Raw genomic sequence first — 18,439 nt, 5'->3', positions numbered from 1 at the left:
AGCAAGCTGCACGTGTTTCTGATAAAACTGCATTTTTTCATATGGGTTGCTTGGTAGAATATGACTGTACAGAAAAAATATTTACATCACCAAAAAATAAAAAAACCCAAGAGTATATTACAGGTAGATTTGGATAGAAAGGATTAAAATGAGTGAAAATAAATTGTTTGCTGAACATACAGTAAAATCATATGATCAAGAGATTTCTGTACTTGAGTCTATGATATATGAAATGAGCTATAAGTCTTTAGAACAAATTAAGAAATTAAATAATGCTCTCAAGAATAATGATCATGATCTGGCTAAAGTTATAGTGCAAGATGATAGTACAATTAATGAATTAAATTATTCAATAGAAGAAAAAGTTATTCAAATTGTTGCTTTACGTCAACCTCTGGCTGATGACCTTAGAAATATTTTGCATGCTATAAAAATCTCTGCAGATCTGGAAAGAATGGGTGATCATATTAAAAATGTTGCAAGATTGTGTATAAACCATGATTTTAATGCTAAAAAATATGAATGTATGACTAAAGATATATATTTAATGTTAGATATTCTTATTGATATGTTGAATATGGTTGTACTGTTTAATAAAAATGATTTAGACATTGAAGAAATGCATATTGTTTTTTACCATGATAAAATGGTTGATGGTAAATTTAATGTTATTTTTAGTAGAATAGTTGAGTTTATGAATGATAAAAATTCTGATAAAGACAGTATTGATATTTGTACATCAATGATTTTCCTTATTAGAAACCTTGAAAGAGTTGGCGATTTAATTGTTAATATAGTCCAATCATTCCATTATATATTGACTTCAGAAAGAATGGAAATTTACTGATTATTCTATGTTATTGAATACTTCTATAAATTGTTCATATGAAATGTTGTCAGGTCTTAGCTCTAAAATGGGTAGAATTTTTTGGTTTTCTTGAATCTTGTAAATTTTGCCTATGTTGTTGATTAGCTTCTTCCTTGGAAATGAAAAAGATTGCTTTATAAATCCAAGATATTTGCTTCTACTACTTGTTTCATTTGTTTTTGGCTTTAATGATATAACTATTCCATCAACCTTGGGTGCTGGTGAAAATGCATTCTTGCTGATAATAAAACACTTTTTTACCTTAAAGAAAGTTTGAATTATTACACTCATGCTACAGTAATTTTTGTCACCAGGCTTGGCAAGTATTTTTTCACCATACTCCCTTTGTATTGTAATTATATATTGTAAACATGTTGGATTATGAACCCATTGAAGTAGTATATCCGATGTAATATTGTATGGTAAATTGGATATTAATATGGTATTCTCAATCGCTTCCCAGTTAAATAGAAGAACATTATTATTTATTATTTTTAGATTTTGATAATTGTCTCTTAGATCTTCTAGCTCAGGTATGAATTTCTTGTCTATTTCAATTATTGTTATCGCAATTGGGGCCTTTTTTATAATTGATTTTGTCATTACCCCTGGTCCTGGACCAACTTCAATGATATTATGACTGCTAATATTTTCTGCAAATGAACAAATCTTGTCTGTAATGCTTGGATTTAATAAAAAGTTTTGCCCTAATTCTCTATCTGCTTTATACTGCATATTAGTATATTATTATGTCAGCATCAATGATTAATTTTTGAGCAATAGATGATGCTTCTTTTATTTTTTTAGAGTGTATAATTACTTCTTTTATATTTTTCTTTAACTCATTAAATCCAGGTGACTCTTTGTAACCACAAAGCATATAAACAAATGTTTTGTCATCTTTTGTTAGCAGCGGGGTAGATAAATCAATGTCTAGATTCTTTACTAAAGGATAAATTGCATCAGAAACTTCAACTGATTTATACTCCCATGTAGCATCTTTTGATTTTTTTGTCATGTTATAAAATTGTTCACAACATTGAGCTTCTTTCTTCAATTTTGTTAGGAATTTAATCCCAGACTTATTATCTTTATCTGATACAGCAGAATAAGTTGATAAGCTACTTGAAGGTAAAGATACATCTCTCTTTTTGTGTAACTTGATAATGTAATACACACCATTAGATTCAATGACATCAGAAACTGAATCTTCCTTCAACTTTGATAATTCAGAGTCTATTTCTGCTGGTAATGCAGATCCAGAAACCCATCCAATAATTCCATTTTTGGATTTTTCCTGCGGTAATTTGCTGAATTTCTCTGATGCTTTGTCAAAAGTAATTTGCTTTGAAATAATTTGTTTTTGTACTTCTTTAGCTAATTTCTCCTGAGGAATCATTATCATTTGTACAAAAAATTCCTTGCTGCCTTTGGAAATTATTTTGTCTATATACTTATTAATTTCTTTATCACTGATGGATATATTATTGAATTTGTTGGTTTCAACTCTTAATATTTGACCCCAGGCAATTGCAGCTTTGATCTCATTGGCAATTACTGCCTCATATAAAGGATCTGATTTAATTCCTAGATTATCAATTTCTTTTTTTACTTCACTGTCTAATAAATATTTTTTTACTTCTATTCCAAGTTCAGTTCCTCTTTTCCAGTAAACTTTCTCTTGTACTAGCGATTCAATGGCAGCATCTTTGAGTAATTTTCTGTCTGAATGATCAATTGGATTGCCTGATCTGATAAGTATGAGATCAATTTTCTTTTCTAGCTCAAGATTTGTTATTGCTTCTTTCCCAACTTTGGCAATAATATAGGTCTTGCTTTCTACCGGTCCATCTCTGAAACTAAAATATACTGTAACAGCAACTGCTACCGCAACTAATAAAACTGCAACAGATAATAGGGTGTAAAATAGATTCTTTTTGTTCATTTTCAAAAACAAAAGCCAAAATTAGCAAATAAGATAAACAAAATATCTGATAATATTATATTTAATTATTGATGTTAGTACAAGTATCAATACAATAATCACTAGTAAATTTGTTTAGATTTATGGGTAAAAATTATTTTAGAGGATTAAAAATGGAAAGAACCTTGTCTATTATCAAACCAGATGCAGTTTCACGTAATATTTCTGGTAAGATTAATTCTATGATAGAAGAAAAAATGAAAATAATCGCACAAAAAATGATTCATTTAACTGAAAAGCAAGCTAGTTTGTTCTATTATGAACATAGGGAAAGATCATTTTTTGGAGAATTGGTACAAATGATGACTGGCAGTCCTGTTATTGTTCAGGTCTTAGAAGCTGAAGATGGTGTTAGATTATATCGTGATATAATTGGTGCAACAAACCCTGCTGAAGCTGCTGAAGGAACTGTACGTAAACAATTTGGGATCGATCTGGGAAGAAATTCTGTTCATGGATCTGCTAATTTGAGTGATGCAGTATGTGAAATAAACTTCTTCTTTTCTGAATTAGAAATTTTTTAGTTTGCTTTAAGAGGTTTTAGGTGGTTAAAAAAGGATTTGAAGTTGATATTTTGAAAAACTTTTTTAGTACAGATTGTAAAAGTGATGTTTGCAAGATTGCTATTTGTCAAATTCAGAATAAATTGAGTCTTCATGAAAACTTGAAACAATTACAAAAGATTTTTTTGGATCTTGATGGTAGCAATGTTAAAGTAATTATTCTACCTCCACAAATATTTTTTCTCCCTTATTTTAGAGAAAGATATAATCTTTTGAACCTATTAAACCTAATTCAAAAAGTGGTGCAAAAAATACCAGTTTTAGTTCATTGTTTCGGTAGAGATGCATTTTTGATTTCTGAAAATAAAATTGCTAAATTGTCTAGTTGCTCGAATTTTAAAAGTAAAATGCAAATTATACCTCTTGATGAAATTATAGGCTGTAAAATAGATTTTTGTATTGAGTCTATTCCATTTTGTTTGGATAACTTTGAAAGTAAATATAATCATTTTTCAAAACATTGTTTTCTCTCTAGAAAACCAATGATTTATTTAAATAAGTTCGGCGGTGAAGAAGAATTGATTTTTGATGGACATTCATGCGTATTTGGATCAAATGGTGATATATTATATAAAATGCCAGGTTGGAAAGAATGCATCTCTATTGTTTCAATAAATAATAAAGATGGTAAAATTTCTTTTTCAGATAACAAAGAAAAATTTGATGTTTCATTGCCAACTATAGATAATGAAAATATTTATAACTCTTTGCTGTTTGGAATTAGAGATTATTTTATTGGTAATAATCTTAAAAAAGCTCTGATTGGTTTATCTGGTGGAATAGACTCAAGTCTTGTTGCAACAATTGCTGTAGATGCTTTGGGTAAAGAAAATGTTGCTGGTGTTTATTTGCCATCAAAATTTAATTCGGATTTGAGCAAAAAATGCATTGATGATTTGGTTAAAAATCTCGGTATTGGGTTTGTTGAATATCCAATTAATGATTTGGTTGATTGTGTACATAAGACTTTTTTGGAAAATAATTCTTGCAATAGAAATACAAAACATAATATCCAGGCAAGAATAAGAAGTTTGATTTTGATGTCATATGCTAATCAGAATGATTGTATTGTTTTATCTACAAGTAATAAGACAGAAATTACCCTCGGTTATGTTACTCTCTATGGTGATATGTCAGGTGGTTATGCTCCATTGAAAGATATTTATAAAACTCAGGTATATGAATTGGTTCATTGGAGAAATGATAATTTGTCAAGTTTTGGTAAAAGCTCTAATTTGGATATTTTTTCTGATGAATTGATTTATAGGCAACCAACATCTGAACTTGAAGAAAATTGTTTGGATTCTGACGATTTGGGTGACTATGATACACTAGACGTTATTCTGGGCTATTTATTACATGGCTCCTCTTTGCCTGATAAGCTGTTGAATTCTCCATTAGTTCAACAAATCACAAATATTATTTTGAAAAATAGATTTAAAAGATTTCAACTGCCCCTTGGTCCAGCACTTTACAGTAAAGAAAGTAAACATTATCCTATTTGTAATTAGATAAAATAGGGTTTTATGTCTGTAAAAGTTAGGTTTGCTCCAAGTCCAACAGGCCCAATACATTTGGGGAATATTTTTATTGCAATTATTAATTGGATTTTTGCAAAAAAAAATAATGGTAGATTTCTTCTTAGATTTGATGATACAGACCTTGAAAGATCAAAAGAAGAATTTGCTGATTTAATTAAAAAAGATTTGTTGTGGTTAGGTATTAATTGGGATGATTGTATAAAACAATCTGAAAATTTTGATATGTATGATCAAATAAGAGATTTTTTGATTGCATCTGGTAGGCTTTATCCATGTTATGAATCAGTTGAAGATTTGGAAATTCAAAGACAGGCCCTTTTGAGCCAGGGTAAACCTCCGGTTTATAATAGAAATGCACTGCATCTATCAGAAGAAGAAAAAAAAGAACTAGAAAAAACTATTAAACCCCATTGGAGATTTAAGTTGAATTCTGAGATTGTGTCTTGGAATGATCTTGTTAAAGGGAAAATTAGCTACAATACTGCTAATATTAGTGATCCTGTTCTAATACGTTCTGATGGCTATTATTTGTATACCCTTACTTCAGTTGTTGATGATGTTAATTATGATATTACTCATATAATAAGAGGGGAAGATCATGTTACTAATACTGTTACACAAATTCAATTATTTGATTGTTTGGGTAAAAATTGCCCAAAATTTGCTCATTTGCCTATGTTGGTTGATAAAAATAGAGAACCCCTTAGTAAAAGGAATATGGATCATAGTTTTGAACATATTAAAAATCAGGGTTGGGAAAGTCTCTCAATTATTAATCTTTTAACTAGAAATTCAATTTCTGGTACAGCTAAATTGTATGGTAATGTTTAGCAGATTATTAATTCATTCCAATTAGATAAGATTGGAAGAAGTGCAATATCAATTGATTGTAGTCTGATTGTTGATATAAATCCAAAAGTTTTGAGTAAAATTTCCTATCTTGATTTAAAAGATAGGTTGTTAGATATTTCTTCAAATTGTAATGAAGACTTCTGGAATGCAATAAAATGCAATATAGATAAGTTTTCTGATGTTTGTTTTTGGAATAAAGTTGTCAGTGGAAAGTTGGAAATTATAGATTACTCTTCATTAGATGAAATAAATTGTGATGTAATAAATTTTGGTCTTAGTTTTTTGCCATCTGAAAATTTTACTGATACTAGTTTTGATAGTTGGATTAATAATATCATCAATGGATCTGGATTGAAGGGTTATGATTTGTATAAGTCATTGTACTTATGTCTTTTTGGTAAGGATAGCGGTCCTGATTTGTGCTCTCTTTTGAAGATTATTGATATTAAAGTGGTTAAAAAATATTTAAGTAGATACAATGGAAATTAAGTTCTATAATACACTTTCTCATTCTAAAGAGATATTTAAGCCAATTGATAGCAATAATGTAAGAGTTTATGTTTGCGGTCCAACTGTTTATGATAGAATCCATATAGGTAATGCAAGACCTCTAATTGTTTTTGATTTATTAATCAAATTTTTGCGATTAATTTATCCTAAAGTTACCTATGTTAGAAATATTACTGATGTGGATGATAAAATTATTAATTCTGCTAATAATTTCGGCATATCTAGTGAAGAATTGGTAGCTAAAATGATTTCTCAGTTTCATGAAGATACTAAGTTGTTGGGTTTGGTTGATCCAGATGTTGAGCCTAGAGCAACAGAACATATTGCTGAAATAATAAGCTTTATTGAAAAAATAATAGCTAATGGCCTCGGTTATGTAGTTGATGGTCATGTTGTTTTTGATACCTCAAAATTTGATGATTATGGGTCTTTTGCTAATCAAAAAGATACCTTGGCAGGATCCCGAATTGATGTTGCTTATTACAAGAAAAATCCAGCTGATTTTGTCCTATGGAAACCAGCAAAAGATCATGATTTAATGAGATGGGAAAGCCCTTGGTCTGTAGGACGTCCAGGTTGGCATATTGAATGTTCAGCAATGTCCTGTAAATATTTGGGTAAAGAATTTGATATTCATGGTGGTGGTATAGATCTGGTTTTTCCTCATCATCAGAATGAAATAGCACAATCTGTTGCTGCAAACTGTACTTGTCCTGCAAAATATTGGATGCATAATGGATTTTTAATAAATAATAATGCAAAAATGTCAAAGAGTATTGGTAATATTATGAGCATTGAATCAGTTATTGATTGGGATAAATCATATGGAAGCGATATCCTTAAATTAATGACTTTAATGACACATTATCGTCAACCACTGAATTTTTTAAAAAATAGGTTGTTTGAAGTAAAAAATATTTTAGATAACTGGACAAAATCAATTGAAAAAGTTAATAATGAAGATTATGGTAATGAAAATTTCCCAGAGGAATTCATTTTGTCTTTGGCTGATGACTTGAATACTCCAAAGGCTATAAGCATTGTAAATCAAACTAAAAGCCCTGTTTTAATCAAAAAAATGGTTAGATTCCTTGGGCTTCTTAATAAAAAAAATAATAACTTAGATTTTTCAGAAGAAGAACTGTTGTTGATAGAAAAAAGAAACCAAGCACGTAAAGATAGAGACTTTAAAAAAGCAGATGAAATTCGCTGTAAGTTACTTGAATTAGGAATACAGGTATTTGATCAGCTAGGTGGAGTCTCAGAATATAAGAAGTGTGAGAAATAATACTTCATTTAGATTAAATATTTTTTGTTTAACTTATTTGAAAGATTATTATAATTCCATTTTATTATAGTTACTATTTATAGAGAATGAATATTAGGTGGGAAAAGTGAAAAAATTGCATATTATCAGTAGCAATAAAAAGAAAGCTCTGAAAATTTATGAAGATATATGCAGTGTTTATAATAATTATCCAGTAGAAGATAGTTGTGCAATAATATGCATAGGTGGTGATGGCTTTATGCTACATGCTATGAAAAAATATTATAAGTATAACTTGCCTTTTTATGGAATTAATGCTGGCTTAATTGGTTTTTTGATGAATAATGTTGATGAAAATGATTATTCAGATTTTTTGGATAGTTTGTTATCAACAGAAAAAGTGGTAATTCATCCTTTGGTGTCAAAGATTGTTGATCGCTTTGATAATGAGTTTGAAGATTTGGCTATTAATGAAATAGCATTGAATAGACAAAGCTCTAGAATGTTGAGAATAAAAGTTCAGGTAGAAGGAATTAGTTGTACAAAAGAAGTTAAAGGTGATGGTATAATTATTAGCACCCCGATTGGTAGTACTGCATATAATTTATCAGCAGGAGGAAGAATTTTACCTCTTTCTAGTCATTTGATTTCATTATCTCCTGTAGCTCCATTTTCTCCTCTGCATTGGAAAGGATTGATAATATCTGAAGAAATGTCTATTGAATGCGCAATTCTTGAAGAAGATAATCGTCGTTGCAAAGTTATATTAGATAACCAAGAAATTAGAAATGTTAAGCATATAAAAGTTTCAACTGATACAAAAAGCCCAATTACTATTTTGTATAATGCACATGATACTTTGAGCTTGCGTAATATTAAAAAACAATTTATGATCTGATTTTATCAACTATTAAAAATTGCTTTATTATTAACTGCTGTATTGATGTGATAATACCATTTATTATCATGTATACTAGAGCTCCAGCAGGTAGTCCTGATAATAGGAAGCTTAGAATAATTGATATTGAAATGGTTCTTGCTACATTTGAATCTTGATTGGTAATTATCTGAGCTATTAAAGCAAGTCCTGTAATGAGAGCAAGTAAGCTTAGTTTTAGCCATTCTAAATTTAAAAACTCTAATAAATTTAAGTTGTCAGCAGATGATAAGTCTTGTATCCAAAGAAATGGTGCATTTCTGAATCCAATTAACATATGCATTACTCTATAAACTGCAAAAAGGATAGGTATCTGTAAAATCATAGGGAATATTGACATGGCTATGTTGATATCATGTTTTTTGTATACTTTTGATATCTCTTCTGACATTTTTTTCATGTCATTGCTGTATTGTTTTTTTATTTCCTCTATCTGAGGACTTATTTTTTGCATCTTGCTGGTTACTATTTGACTTTTATAGGTAAGCGGAAATAGGCCAATTTTTAGAATTATAACTATTAAGAATATTGATAACACTGGATCTTCAGTTAAATTAATTAGCCAGTCCATTGCATAATAGATTGGTTTTGTGGCAAAAAAGAACCATCCCCAGTTTACAGCTCCAGAAAATGATTTGATGTTATATTTATCCTCATATATACTTAATATCTTTGCATCCTTTGGTCCAATATATAGTAACATTGTTTTTGTATTGCTTTCCTTAGGAATAATTACACTTTGATCATAATCAATAAATCCACCAGTATAGCTATTTTTTTTGTTTAACTGTACAGTGTTTTTATCATCTGATTTTTGTATTAGCGCAGTTAACCAAAATTGGTGCGCAAACCCTAACCATTTTGAATTATCTGTGATTGTTTGTGATTTTTTCTCAATTTCTGAATAATCAAACTCTTTGAAAGATTTCCCCGTAAATAATACAAATCCCTCATGGTTTAAGAATGAATCATTTAACTTGGAAATGTCCTTTTGCGAAATGTAGGAATATGGGAAAAATCTTTGCATAGAGTCTGTTATATTGGTTACTTTATCTGATATTTCAATTAAATAATCATCTTTAAATATGAATGCTCTTTCTTTGTCTAAAAATTGGTTTCTCTGTCTGATAACAATTTTTTCATCTGATTTTTCTTTTACAATCCAATTAGATGAATTAATGTCTGCTATTTTGAATTTATTTTGCCAGCCAAAAGATATTTTTTCTTTCATTTGATTATCATAATTTTTGATATATATCTCATTGATTGATCCATCTGATAGGTCAATATATCCAGAAATGCTGCTTGTAGAAAAAAGGATTTTTGGAGTATTTATTTTAGTTTTTTGTGTAACTTCTTCTGATGAAGATATAATGTTTTCCTTAATAATATCTTCGTCCGGTTGATTAAAAGTTTGGAATATTACAAGAGTTGAAAGAACAACTAATGTAAACATTAAAATATTTTTATTTTCCATTTTTATCCTACTTTTGTGTTTCTACTTCATTAAATTATTTATTATTTTTGTCATCAAAAACAGATTTATTTTTTGTTGAATAGTTATTATAAATATCTATTATTTCTGATTGGATTGCTTCTATGCCTATTTTTTCTTTACTGCTAGTAATTATTATTTCTGGATGCATGGCTGGATATTCTTGTTGTATTGATTGAATTCTTTCTATTAGATTATTTTGTTGCACTAAAGATATTTTGTCCGATTTTGTGAATATTATTTGATAATTTACAGCTGATTGGCTTAGTATTTTCATGAATTCATAATCTGTTTTTTTAAAGTAATGCAATGAATCAATTAATATAAATGCTCTGATTAAATTTGGACGCCCCTTTAGGTAGGAAATAATTGTTTCTCCCCACCAATCACGTAAACTCTTTGATTGTCTCGCATATCCATAACCTGGAAGATCTATTAACTGCATTTTGTCAGGTATTTCAAAAAAATTGATTGTCTTGGTGCAACCAGGTTGCTTTGATGTTCTGCATAACATTTTGCGGTTGACAATACTGTTGATTAATGTTGACTTCCCAGCATTAGAACATCCAGCAAAAGCAATCTCAGGATTTTTATAATAAGGTATTTGGCTTAAATTGTTCGCTGCTGCAGAAAATTTTGCACCAAGAAAGAATTTTTCAAACATTTTTTTTAATGTCTATAATATTAAGTTTTTTAAATGAATATATTAAACTGTCATTTATTTCATGAAAATTAGCATCTTTGATAAGACTCTTTGCAATTATGACAAAATCATATGATTTTTTTAGCATATGCATAATTTCTTTCCCAATTACCTTTAATCTCCTTCTGATTTTGTTCCTTATTACAGCTTTGCCAACTTTTGAAGAAACAACAAATCCAAATCTGTTATACTCAAAATTATTTTCTTTGATTAATAAAATAAAATGCTTTACAGAAAACCTGTACTTCGAAGAAGAATAAACAGACTTAAAGTCAGAACTTTTCTTTATTATCCTTATCTCTTTACTCTGTTTCACAAATTAATTCTATTATGCACAAAGTCTGACACGCCCTTTTCTGCGTCTGGCAGCAAGGATCGCTCTACCACTTCTTGTAGATGAACGATGTAAAAATCCATGTCTTCTTTTGCGGACTAATTTACTAGGTTGATATGTTCTTTTCATGATTTAAAATCCTATTCTATAGACAATATAAATTTTGGTTAACTATGAGTCAATAGAAAGTGTTTGCATTACTTCTTATTGACTTGCGCAACTGCTAAAAATGCACTCTGTGGAATGTTTACTTTTCCAAGTCCTTCCATACGTTTTTTTCCTTCCTTTTGCTTCTCTAATAATTTCATCTTACGGGTTCTGTCTCCTCCATAAAGCTTGTCAGTAACTCCTTTACGGAAACCCGCAATTGTTTCACGAGCAATAATTTTCCCCCCAATCGCTGCTTGAATAGCAATCTTGAATTGATGCCTCTGGATTAGATCTTTTAGCTTACTACATACATCACGACCTTGTTGAGGAGCTTTGTCATAATGCGTGATAAAAGATAGTCCATCAACAATGTTGTTGTGAACAATAATTGATACTTTTACTAATTTTCCAGGTCTGTAATCTGAAAGCTCATAATTAAAACTAGCAAAACCTTTGGAAAGAGACTTAACACTGTCATTAAAATCAAAAACAATCTCATTTAACGGTAGATTGTATTCTAACATAACTTGGTTGTTTACATATGTAAGATTTATATGCTCACCTCGCTTCTCCTCACATAAGGTTATAATTGCACCTAAATAGTCAGCTGATGTGATAACCGTTCCCTTTATCCACGGTTCCTCAATATGTTGAATCTCTGATGGATCTGGTAAATCACTCGGATTATATATTTCTATTACTTTCCCATCCTTCATTACTACCTTATACACTACACTCGGCGCTGTAGCTACAAGATCTATATTGCTCTCTCGACGAAGACGTTCACATATAATATCCATGTGTAGCAGACCTAAAAACCCACATCTGAATCCAGTTCCAAGAGCTGTTGATTTCTCTACTTCATAATGAAAACTGTTGTCATTTAGCTTTAACTTGGCAATACTTTTCTTCATTTCTGAAAAATTTGTTTCATCCTTCGGAAAAATTCCACAAAATACTACCGGATTGCTTGATTTGAATCCTGGAAATGGTGATAAAGTTGGATTTTTGGTATGAGTTATTGTGTCACCAATTGCAGTTTCCTCAATGTCCTTGATCGCAGCTGTGATAAATCCTATCTCGCCACTATAAAGAGTTTGACACTTTTCCATCTTCGGATTAAATATTCCAAGTCTGTCAACAATATATTTTTTGTTGTTTGACATCATCGTTATATCATCACCTAAAGATATACACCCATCCTTCACTCTGATAAGAATTACAATTCCAAGATAAACATCATACCAACTGTCAATTAATAAAGCCCTTAACGGTGCATTTGGATCCCCATCTGGAGCTGGAAGATCAGTAACAATTTTTTCTAATAACTCATTAATTCCAATCCCTCTCTTAGCAGATACCATGATAGAATTCGATCCATCAATCCCAATCATTTCCTCTAGCTCTTTGATTACTTTATCTGGCTCCGCACTTGGAAGATCAATCTTGTTTAAAACAGGCATGATTTCATGATTTTCCTCTATTGCATGATACACATTAGAAATGGTTTGCGCCTCAACCCCTTGAGTCGCATCAATTATTAAAAGCGAACTCTCACACGCTATTAAACTTCGGCTTACCTCATATGAAAAATCAACATGGCCAGGTGTGTCAATAATGTTTAATTGATATTCATTGCCATCTTTCGCTTTATAGTTTAATCTTACAGTTTGCGCCTTGATGGTAATACCACGCTCACGCTCTAATGGCATTGAATCAAGTATTTGATTCTTCATCTCTCTGTTGGAAATATTCCCACATAATTCAATTAACCTGTCAGCAAGAGTAGATTTTCCATGGTCAACATGAGCAATAATAGCAAAATTTCTGATATTTTTCATAGCAAGACCTAGTTAGTTAAAAATTATGAATTATGCGAAAATATATACTCTCTTTCCCAGCCTAAAGATCTGAATTTTTCATCAAAAAGATCTAATTTGATAATCTCCGGAAGCTTCTTCATAAAATTGTTTAGTATTTCTGTTCTCTCTAATGATTTTATTATTTCATCAAGCTTTTCCTTTATTTGATGCAAATATATTACATCACTGGCTGCATAAACTTGCTGATCTTTTGTGAGTCTGTTACAGTTCCAATTTGAACATTGTTGCTGTTTGGATATATCCCTCCCAGCAAGCTCTCTGCATAACTCCCTTAAACCATGATATCTGGAATTCGTGCGAGCAATCTTTGAGGCTACCTTCGTACAATAAATCGATTCACAAAAAACATCTAAATAATAATTTATTATTGCAACATCAAATCTTGCATAATGAAAAATCTTTGTGAGCGTTGAATCTGATAAGATTTTCTTTAGATTAATAGGCGGGTATTTTAAATTTATTTGAATAAGATGAGCTACTCCATCTTCTCCACAGATTTGAACTAGGCAAAGCTTGTCACGTTGAATGCAAAGCCCTGTTGACTCAGTGTCAATTGCAACTGAATTCTTAAATTTTACATTTTCCGGTAGGTCATATTTGTGAAGATATATGTTATTCATTTTTTTTAGCTATTTTCCTTTTCAGAATAGAATTAATTTCAATTGGATTGCCTTTGCCTTTTGTTGCTTTCATGACTTGTCCAACAAACCATCCAAAAAGTTCAGTCTTCCCATTTCTTAGTTCTTCAACTTTGTCTTTCATGTTTGATAATATTTCATCAACAATTCTACTTAGGGTATCAGGATCTGAAATTTGTTGCAATCCTTTTTGCTCTACAATATCTCTAGGCATTAGTGAATTTTTGCAACAATCCTTGAAAATTTCCTTCGCAGTTATCTGAGAAATTGTCTTCGCTTTTGTAAGCTCAATTAACTCTACTATGTGCATCTCAGTTATTTTTGAATCTTGTATCTTTAGATTGTTTTCTTTTAAATGAGCAAATAACTCAGATAATATCCAATTGCTCGCTTGCTTGGCACTGTCAGGTCCAATTTTGCTCACTACCTTTTCAAAAAAATCAGCAACTTCTTTCTCCTTGGTAAGAATTGATGAATCTTGTGAAGTTAGATTGTATTCCATTATAAAACGTGACTTTTTCTCGTCAGGTAGCTCGGGAATTGTTGAATTAATTAAATCAATCTCCTCTTGAGAAACTATTAGATTTGGTAGGTCAGGGTCATTGAAATACATGTAATCTACAGCATCTGCTTTTGATCTCATCGGCTTTGTTTCCCCAGTTGCCTCATCAAAAAGCATCGTTTGCTGAATTACTTCATTTCCTTCCTCAAGTAGGTTGATCTGTCTTTCAACTTCATACTTTATCGCTTTTCTCATGAAACGAATTGAATTCAGATTTTTGATCTCACATCTGGTACCAAATTTTTCCTCACCTTGTTTGCGAATAGAAACATTTACATCAGTCCTGAATGACCCTTCTTGCATGTTTCCATCACAGGTTCCTAAATATACAAGAATGTTTCTTAGCTTCTCAACATAAGAAACTGCTTCATCAATAGATCTCATGTCAGGAGCAGAAACAATCTCCATTAAAGCACATCCTGCTCGATTTAGATCTAATAATGTTTTGCTGTCTTTGATTATTAACTTCCCAGCATCTTGCTCTAGATGCATGCTGGAAATGTTGATTTTTTTCTCTTTGCCATTCGAATCCTCAATTAATATATAACCATTTCTTGCAATTGGTTGATAAAATTGAGTTATTTGATATCCAGGTGGTAGGTCTGGGTAAAAATAATGCTTACGATCAAAAATAGAAACTTTGCTTACTGTCGCATTAATCCCAAGCGCTGTCTTGATCGCTTGTTTGACACAAAATTCATTTAATACTGGTAATTGTCCAGGTAATGCAGCATCTAACATATTAACATTTTCATTTGCCTCATCACCAAAATTGTTTCTGGATGTAGAGAATAATTTGCTTTGTGATATAACTTGCGCATGAGTTTCTATCCCAATTACTATTTCCCAGTTCATTATTTCCACCATATATTCGGTTTGTTTTTGAATTGTATTCTTTGCTCTAATTCATAAGCTACTTGTAACATTAACTCATCATTCATATACTTTGTACTTATCTGTAAAGAAGTAGGAAGTCCACTTTTATCAAGTGATATAGGAATAGATATTGATGGTATGTTTGCTATGTTATGTATTACAGTATAAAAATCATTCATATACTCATCTATAGGAGATAATTTCTCATTAATCCCAAATGCCCCACCTACTGTTGTAGGCATTACTATCGCATTAACTGTTTTGAAGATTTGCTCAAATTCACTCTTTATTAATTGTCTGACTTGAGTTGCTTTCTCATATAAATTGATGCCAGTAACCTCTTTTCCTAAATTGGATAATGAAAATGCTCCAATCATTGATCTTCTTTTTATTTCTGGTCCAAGTCCATTTTGACGGCTTAATCTAGACATCTCTATGATTGATTTGCAATCTTTTTCTTGATAACCATATTTAATTCCATCAAATCTCGCAAAATTTGAAAAACACTCAGAAGGGGCAAGAATATAATATACATTTAGAGCATATTTCATAAATCTTGGTTGTTTCATGTATACAGATTCAGCTCCAGATTGTTTGATAGCTTCCTCTACAATTTTGATATTGTTTTTTATTGAATCTGTTGTGTTTTCTTCATCAAAAATAATTCCAATTTTTAGATTTTTGATCCCATTGGTTATGTTTTTGCTATACTGAATATTTTGTATTTTGACACTTGTAGAGTCTTTTGAATCATACTCTTGGGCAAAGTCCATAAGAAGTGCTGCATCTTCAACATTTTTCCCAATTAACCCAACTGTGTCTAATGATGATGAAAATGCAATTAAACCATATCTGGAAATTAATCCATAACTCGGCTTGAGCCCTACAACTCCACAAAATGACGCTGGTTGTCTTACAGATCCACCTGTATCACTGCCTACAGATGCTAGCGTAAGGTCAGCAGCAACTGATGCAGCAGATCCACCTGATGATCCACCAGGAACAAGCTCTGCATCACTATTGCTTCTTTTCCAGGGATTAATGCAGTAGCCATATACACTGCTTTTGTTTGATGATCCAAGAGCAAAATTATCCATATTGTTTTTCGCTAATGATATCGCTCCACCTTTGTGGCAAAGATTTTCATATATTGTTGAATTGTATGGCGATAGAAAATTTCCTAGATATTTGGATCCAGCAGTAGTATAAGTGTTTTCAATACAAAAATTGTCTTTGAAAGTAATTGGTATTCCCTCTAGGCTTCTCTTGTTAGCTTCAGGTTTGTTGTCAGATTTCTTTGCTTCTTCAATTGCACTTTCAAAAGTATGAGAAATAAAACAATTTAACTTTTTCGCTTCTTCAATTTCCTTTATGTGTAAATTAACTAGATCTAAACATGATATTTCTTTATTCTTGAGTAATGTTTTTGCCTTTTTTATTGAAAGTTCCGTTAACTTCATATTTGCTTCCTATCTTAATTTTGGCAGAACAATAAATCCATTGTTTTTGTTCGGAATATTCTTTAAAATATCCTCTTTTGATATATCCTTTTTTGCAATATCTGGTCTGGTTAAAATATTCTGTTTAGAGATTTTTTCTACAAAAGATGTGTCAATATCTTTTATTTCACATATAAATTTTAGTATTGATTGGAAGTAATTAAGAAATTCTTCTTTTTCCTCTTCTGTAAATTGAATTGCATTGATCTCACATAACTTATCTACAATATTTATGTTCTCATCTTTCTGGTTTTTTGTTTGCATTTTTAACTCAATAAATTAAATGATAGCTATATTTTATACTTATTTATAATTATAGTGCTATATGTTAAATTTACATATGAAATAGATCTGGATAGACATTAAAATGCTATTAGAAAGTGTTAAACTTGTCAATGAAATTCTTAAATGCAATGATAGAATAATTGGACTTGATTATGGTAGAAAATTTATTGGTATAGCAATCAGTGATGGTACAAGAACTATTGCAAATCCTGTTTGCGTTTTTCAAAAAGAACCTGGAAAGAATTTGAATAAATTGTTATTTGAATTGATTAAGGATAATGGGGTTAAATTAATAGTGATAGGGATGCCAATAAGCTTGGATGGTAGGTCAAATATAATGTGTAAAGCAGTTAAGGATTTTCAGGTTTCTCTGTCTAAAAATTTTGCAAAATATGTTTTGTCCCAAGAGAAGTTAGAAGATGGTTCAGTTTGTTCTAATAAATTTATTATGTCTATTATTGATATTCCAATTATTTTTTGGGATGAAAGATTTTCCTCTTTGGCTTCTCAGAAATCTTTGAAAGAAATGAAGATTATAAAAAGTAGAAGAAATGATTATATTGATAAAATTGCTGCAGCATTAATTTTGCAATCTTTTTTGGATTACATAAATCATAATTTTGTTTAGTTTTTGGTTAATTTTTTGTTACTTGAAACAAATAAATTTAAATTATTTTTCTTGCAGAAATAACAGGAACTAATTACTATATTATTGCGCCTATAGCTTATATGGAAAAAGTAGCAGACTTCTAATTTGCAGATGTGGGTTCGAATCCTGCTAGGCGTACCATTATTATATTATTTGGGGTGTAGCCAAGTGGTAAGGCAGCGGACTTTGGTTCCGCTATTCGGTGGGTTCGAGTCCCCCTACCCCAGCCAAAATAGATTTATTTTTTGGTTTTTTTGGACCCGATAAATGGAAAAAAATATTAAGCTTATTAAACACAATTTGTTAGAAGAAATTACAAAAGCAATTAGCTTAGTAAGAGGTTGTTTTTGAAGAACAAAATCTAGAAAATAAGTTGTTAGAATTAGTTGCAAAAAGTGAGAAAGATAAATTTTGGAATAATAGCTCTGAAGCTCAGTCTGTTATGCAAGAAATTTCCTTTATAAAAGATAAATTTGAGAAAATATCTGAAATAGAATCTGGCTTTAAAGATACTTGTGAAATTTTTGATTTTGCACTTGATGAAAATGATCAAGATTTGTCATTGGAATGTATTAAAAAATTGGAAAAAATCTTTAATGATGTCTATCTTTTGCAAGTTCAAGAAAAAATGAGCAATGAGACTGATTTGGGTGATGCTTATCTTGAAATACATCCAGGTGCTGGTGGTACTGAAAGTCAGGATTGGGCTTTGATGTTGCTTAGAATGTATAAAGGTTGGTGTAATAAACATAAATATAAAATAGAAGAAATTGAAATTGTTCCTGCTGATGAGGCTGGAATTAAATCTGCTACTTTGAAAATTATTGGTAAATTTGCTTATGG

At 30.5% G+C, this 18,439-nt stretch overlaps 2 protein-coding genes across 2 annotated transcripts; both read right to left on the bottom strand.

Annotated features, from left to right (window-relative positions):
* Positions 1-11,251: 11,251 nt before the first annotated feature.
* LOC130548326 (elongation factor 4-like) lies at positions 11,252-13,045 on the bottom strand. The gene has a single exon (XM_057325024.1). The coding sequence runs from the start codon at positions 13,043-13,045 to the stop codon at positions 11,252-11,254; it is 1,794 nt and encodes a 597-aa protein (XP_057181007.1).
* Positions 13,046-14,061: 1,016 nt separating this feature from the next.
* On the bottom strand, positions 14,062-15,154 carry LOC130548569 (aspartyl/glutamyl-tRNA(Asn/Gln) amidotransferase subunit B-like). The gene is made up of 2 exons (XM_057325407.1): positions 14,153-15,154; positions 14,062-14,073 (listed from the first exon to the last, which is right to left on the bottom strand). The coding sequence occupies exons 1-2, from the start codon at positions 15,152-15,154 to the stop codon at positions 14,062-14,064; spliced, it is 1,014 nt and encodes a 337-aa protein (XP_057181390.1).
* Positions 15,155-18,439: the final 3,285 nt, after the last annotated feature.

The sequence above is a fragment of the Triplophysa rosa genome, linkage group LG25, assembly GCF_024868665.1.
Source record: "Triplophysa rosa linkage group LG25, Trosa_1v2, whole genome shotgun sequence".
NCBI classification, from domain to species: domain Eukaryota; kingdom Metazoa; phylum Chordata; class Actinopteri; order Cypriniformes; family Nemacheilidae; genus Triplophysa; species Triplophysa rosa.
Note: the sequence above shows the minus strand (reverse complement) of the source record. Positions and strands in the feature narration are given on the sequence as shown.

Excerpts from the sequence above, each read along its gene's own strand:
- LOC130548569 (XM_057325407.1), bottom strand. The coding sequence starts at position 15,154 with ATGGTGGAAATAATGAACTGGGAAATAGTAATTGGGATAGAAACTCAT.
- LOC130548326 (XM_057325024.1), bottom strand. The coding sequence starts at position 13,045 with ATGAAAAATATCAGAAATTTTGCTATTATTGCTCATGTTGACCATGGA.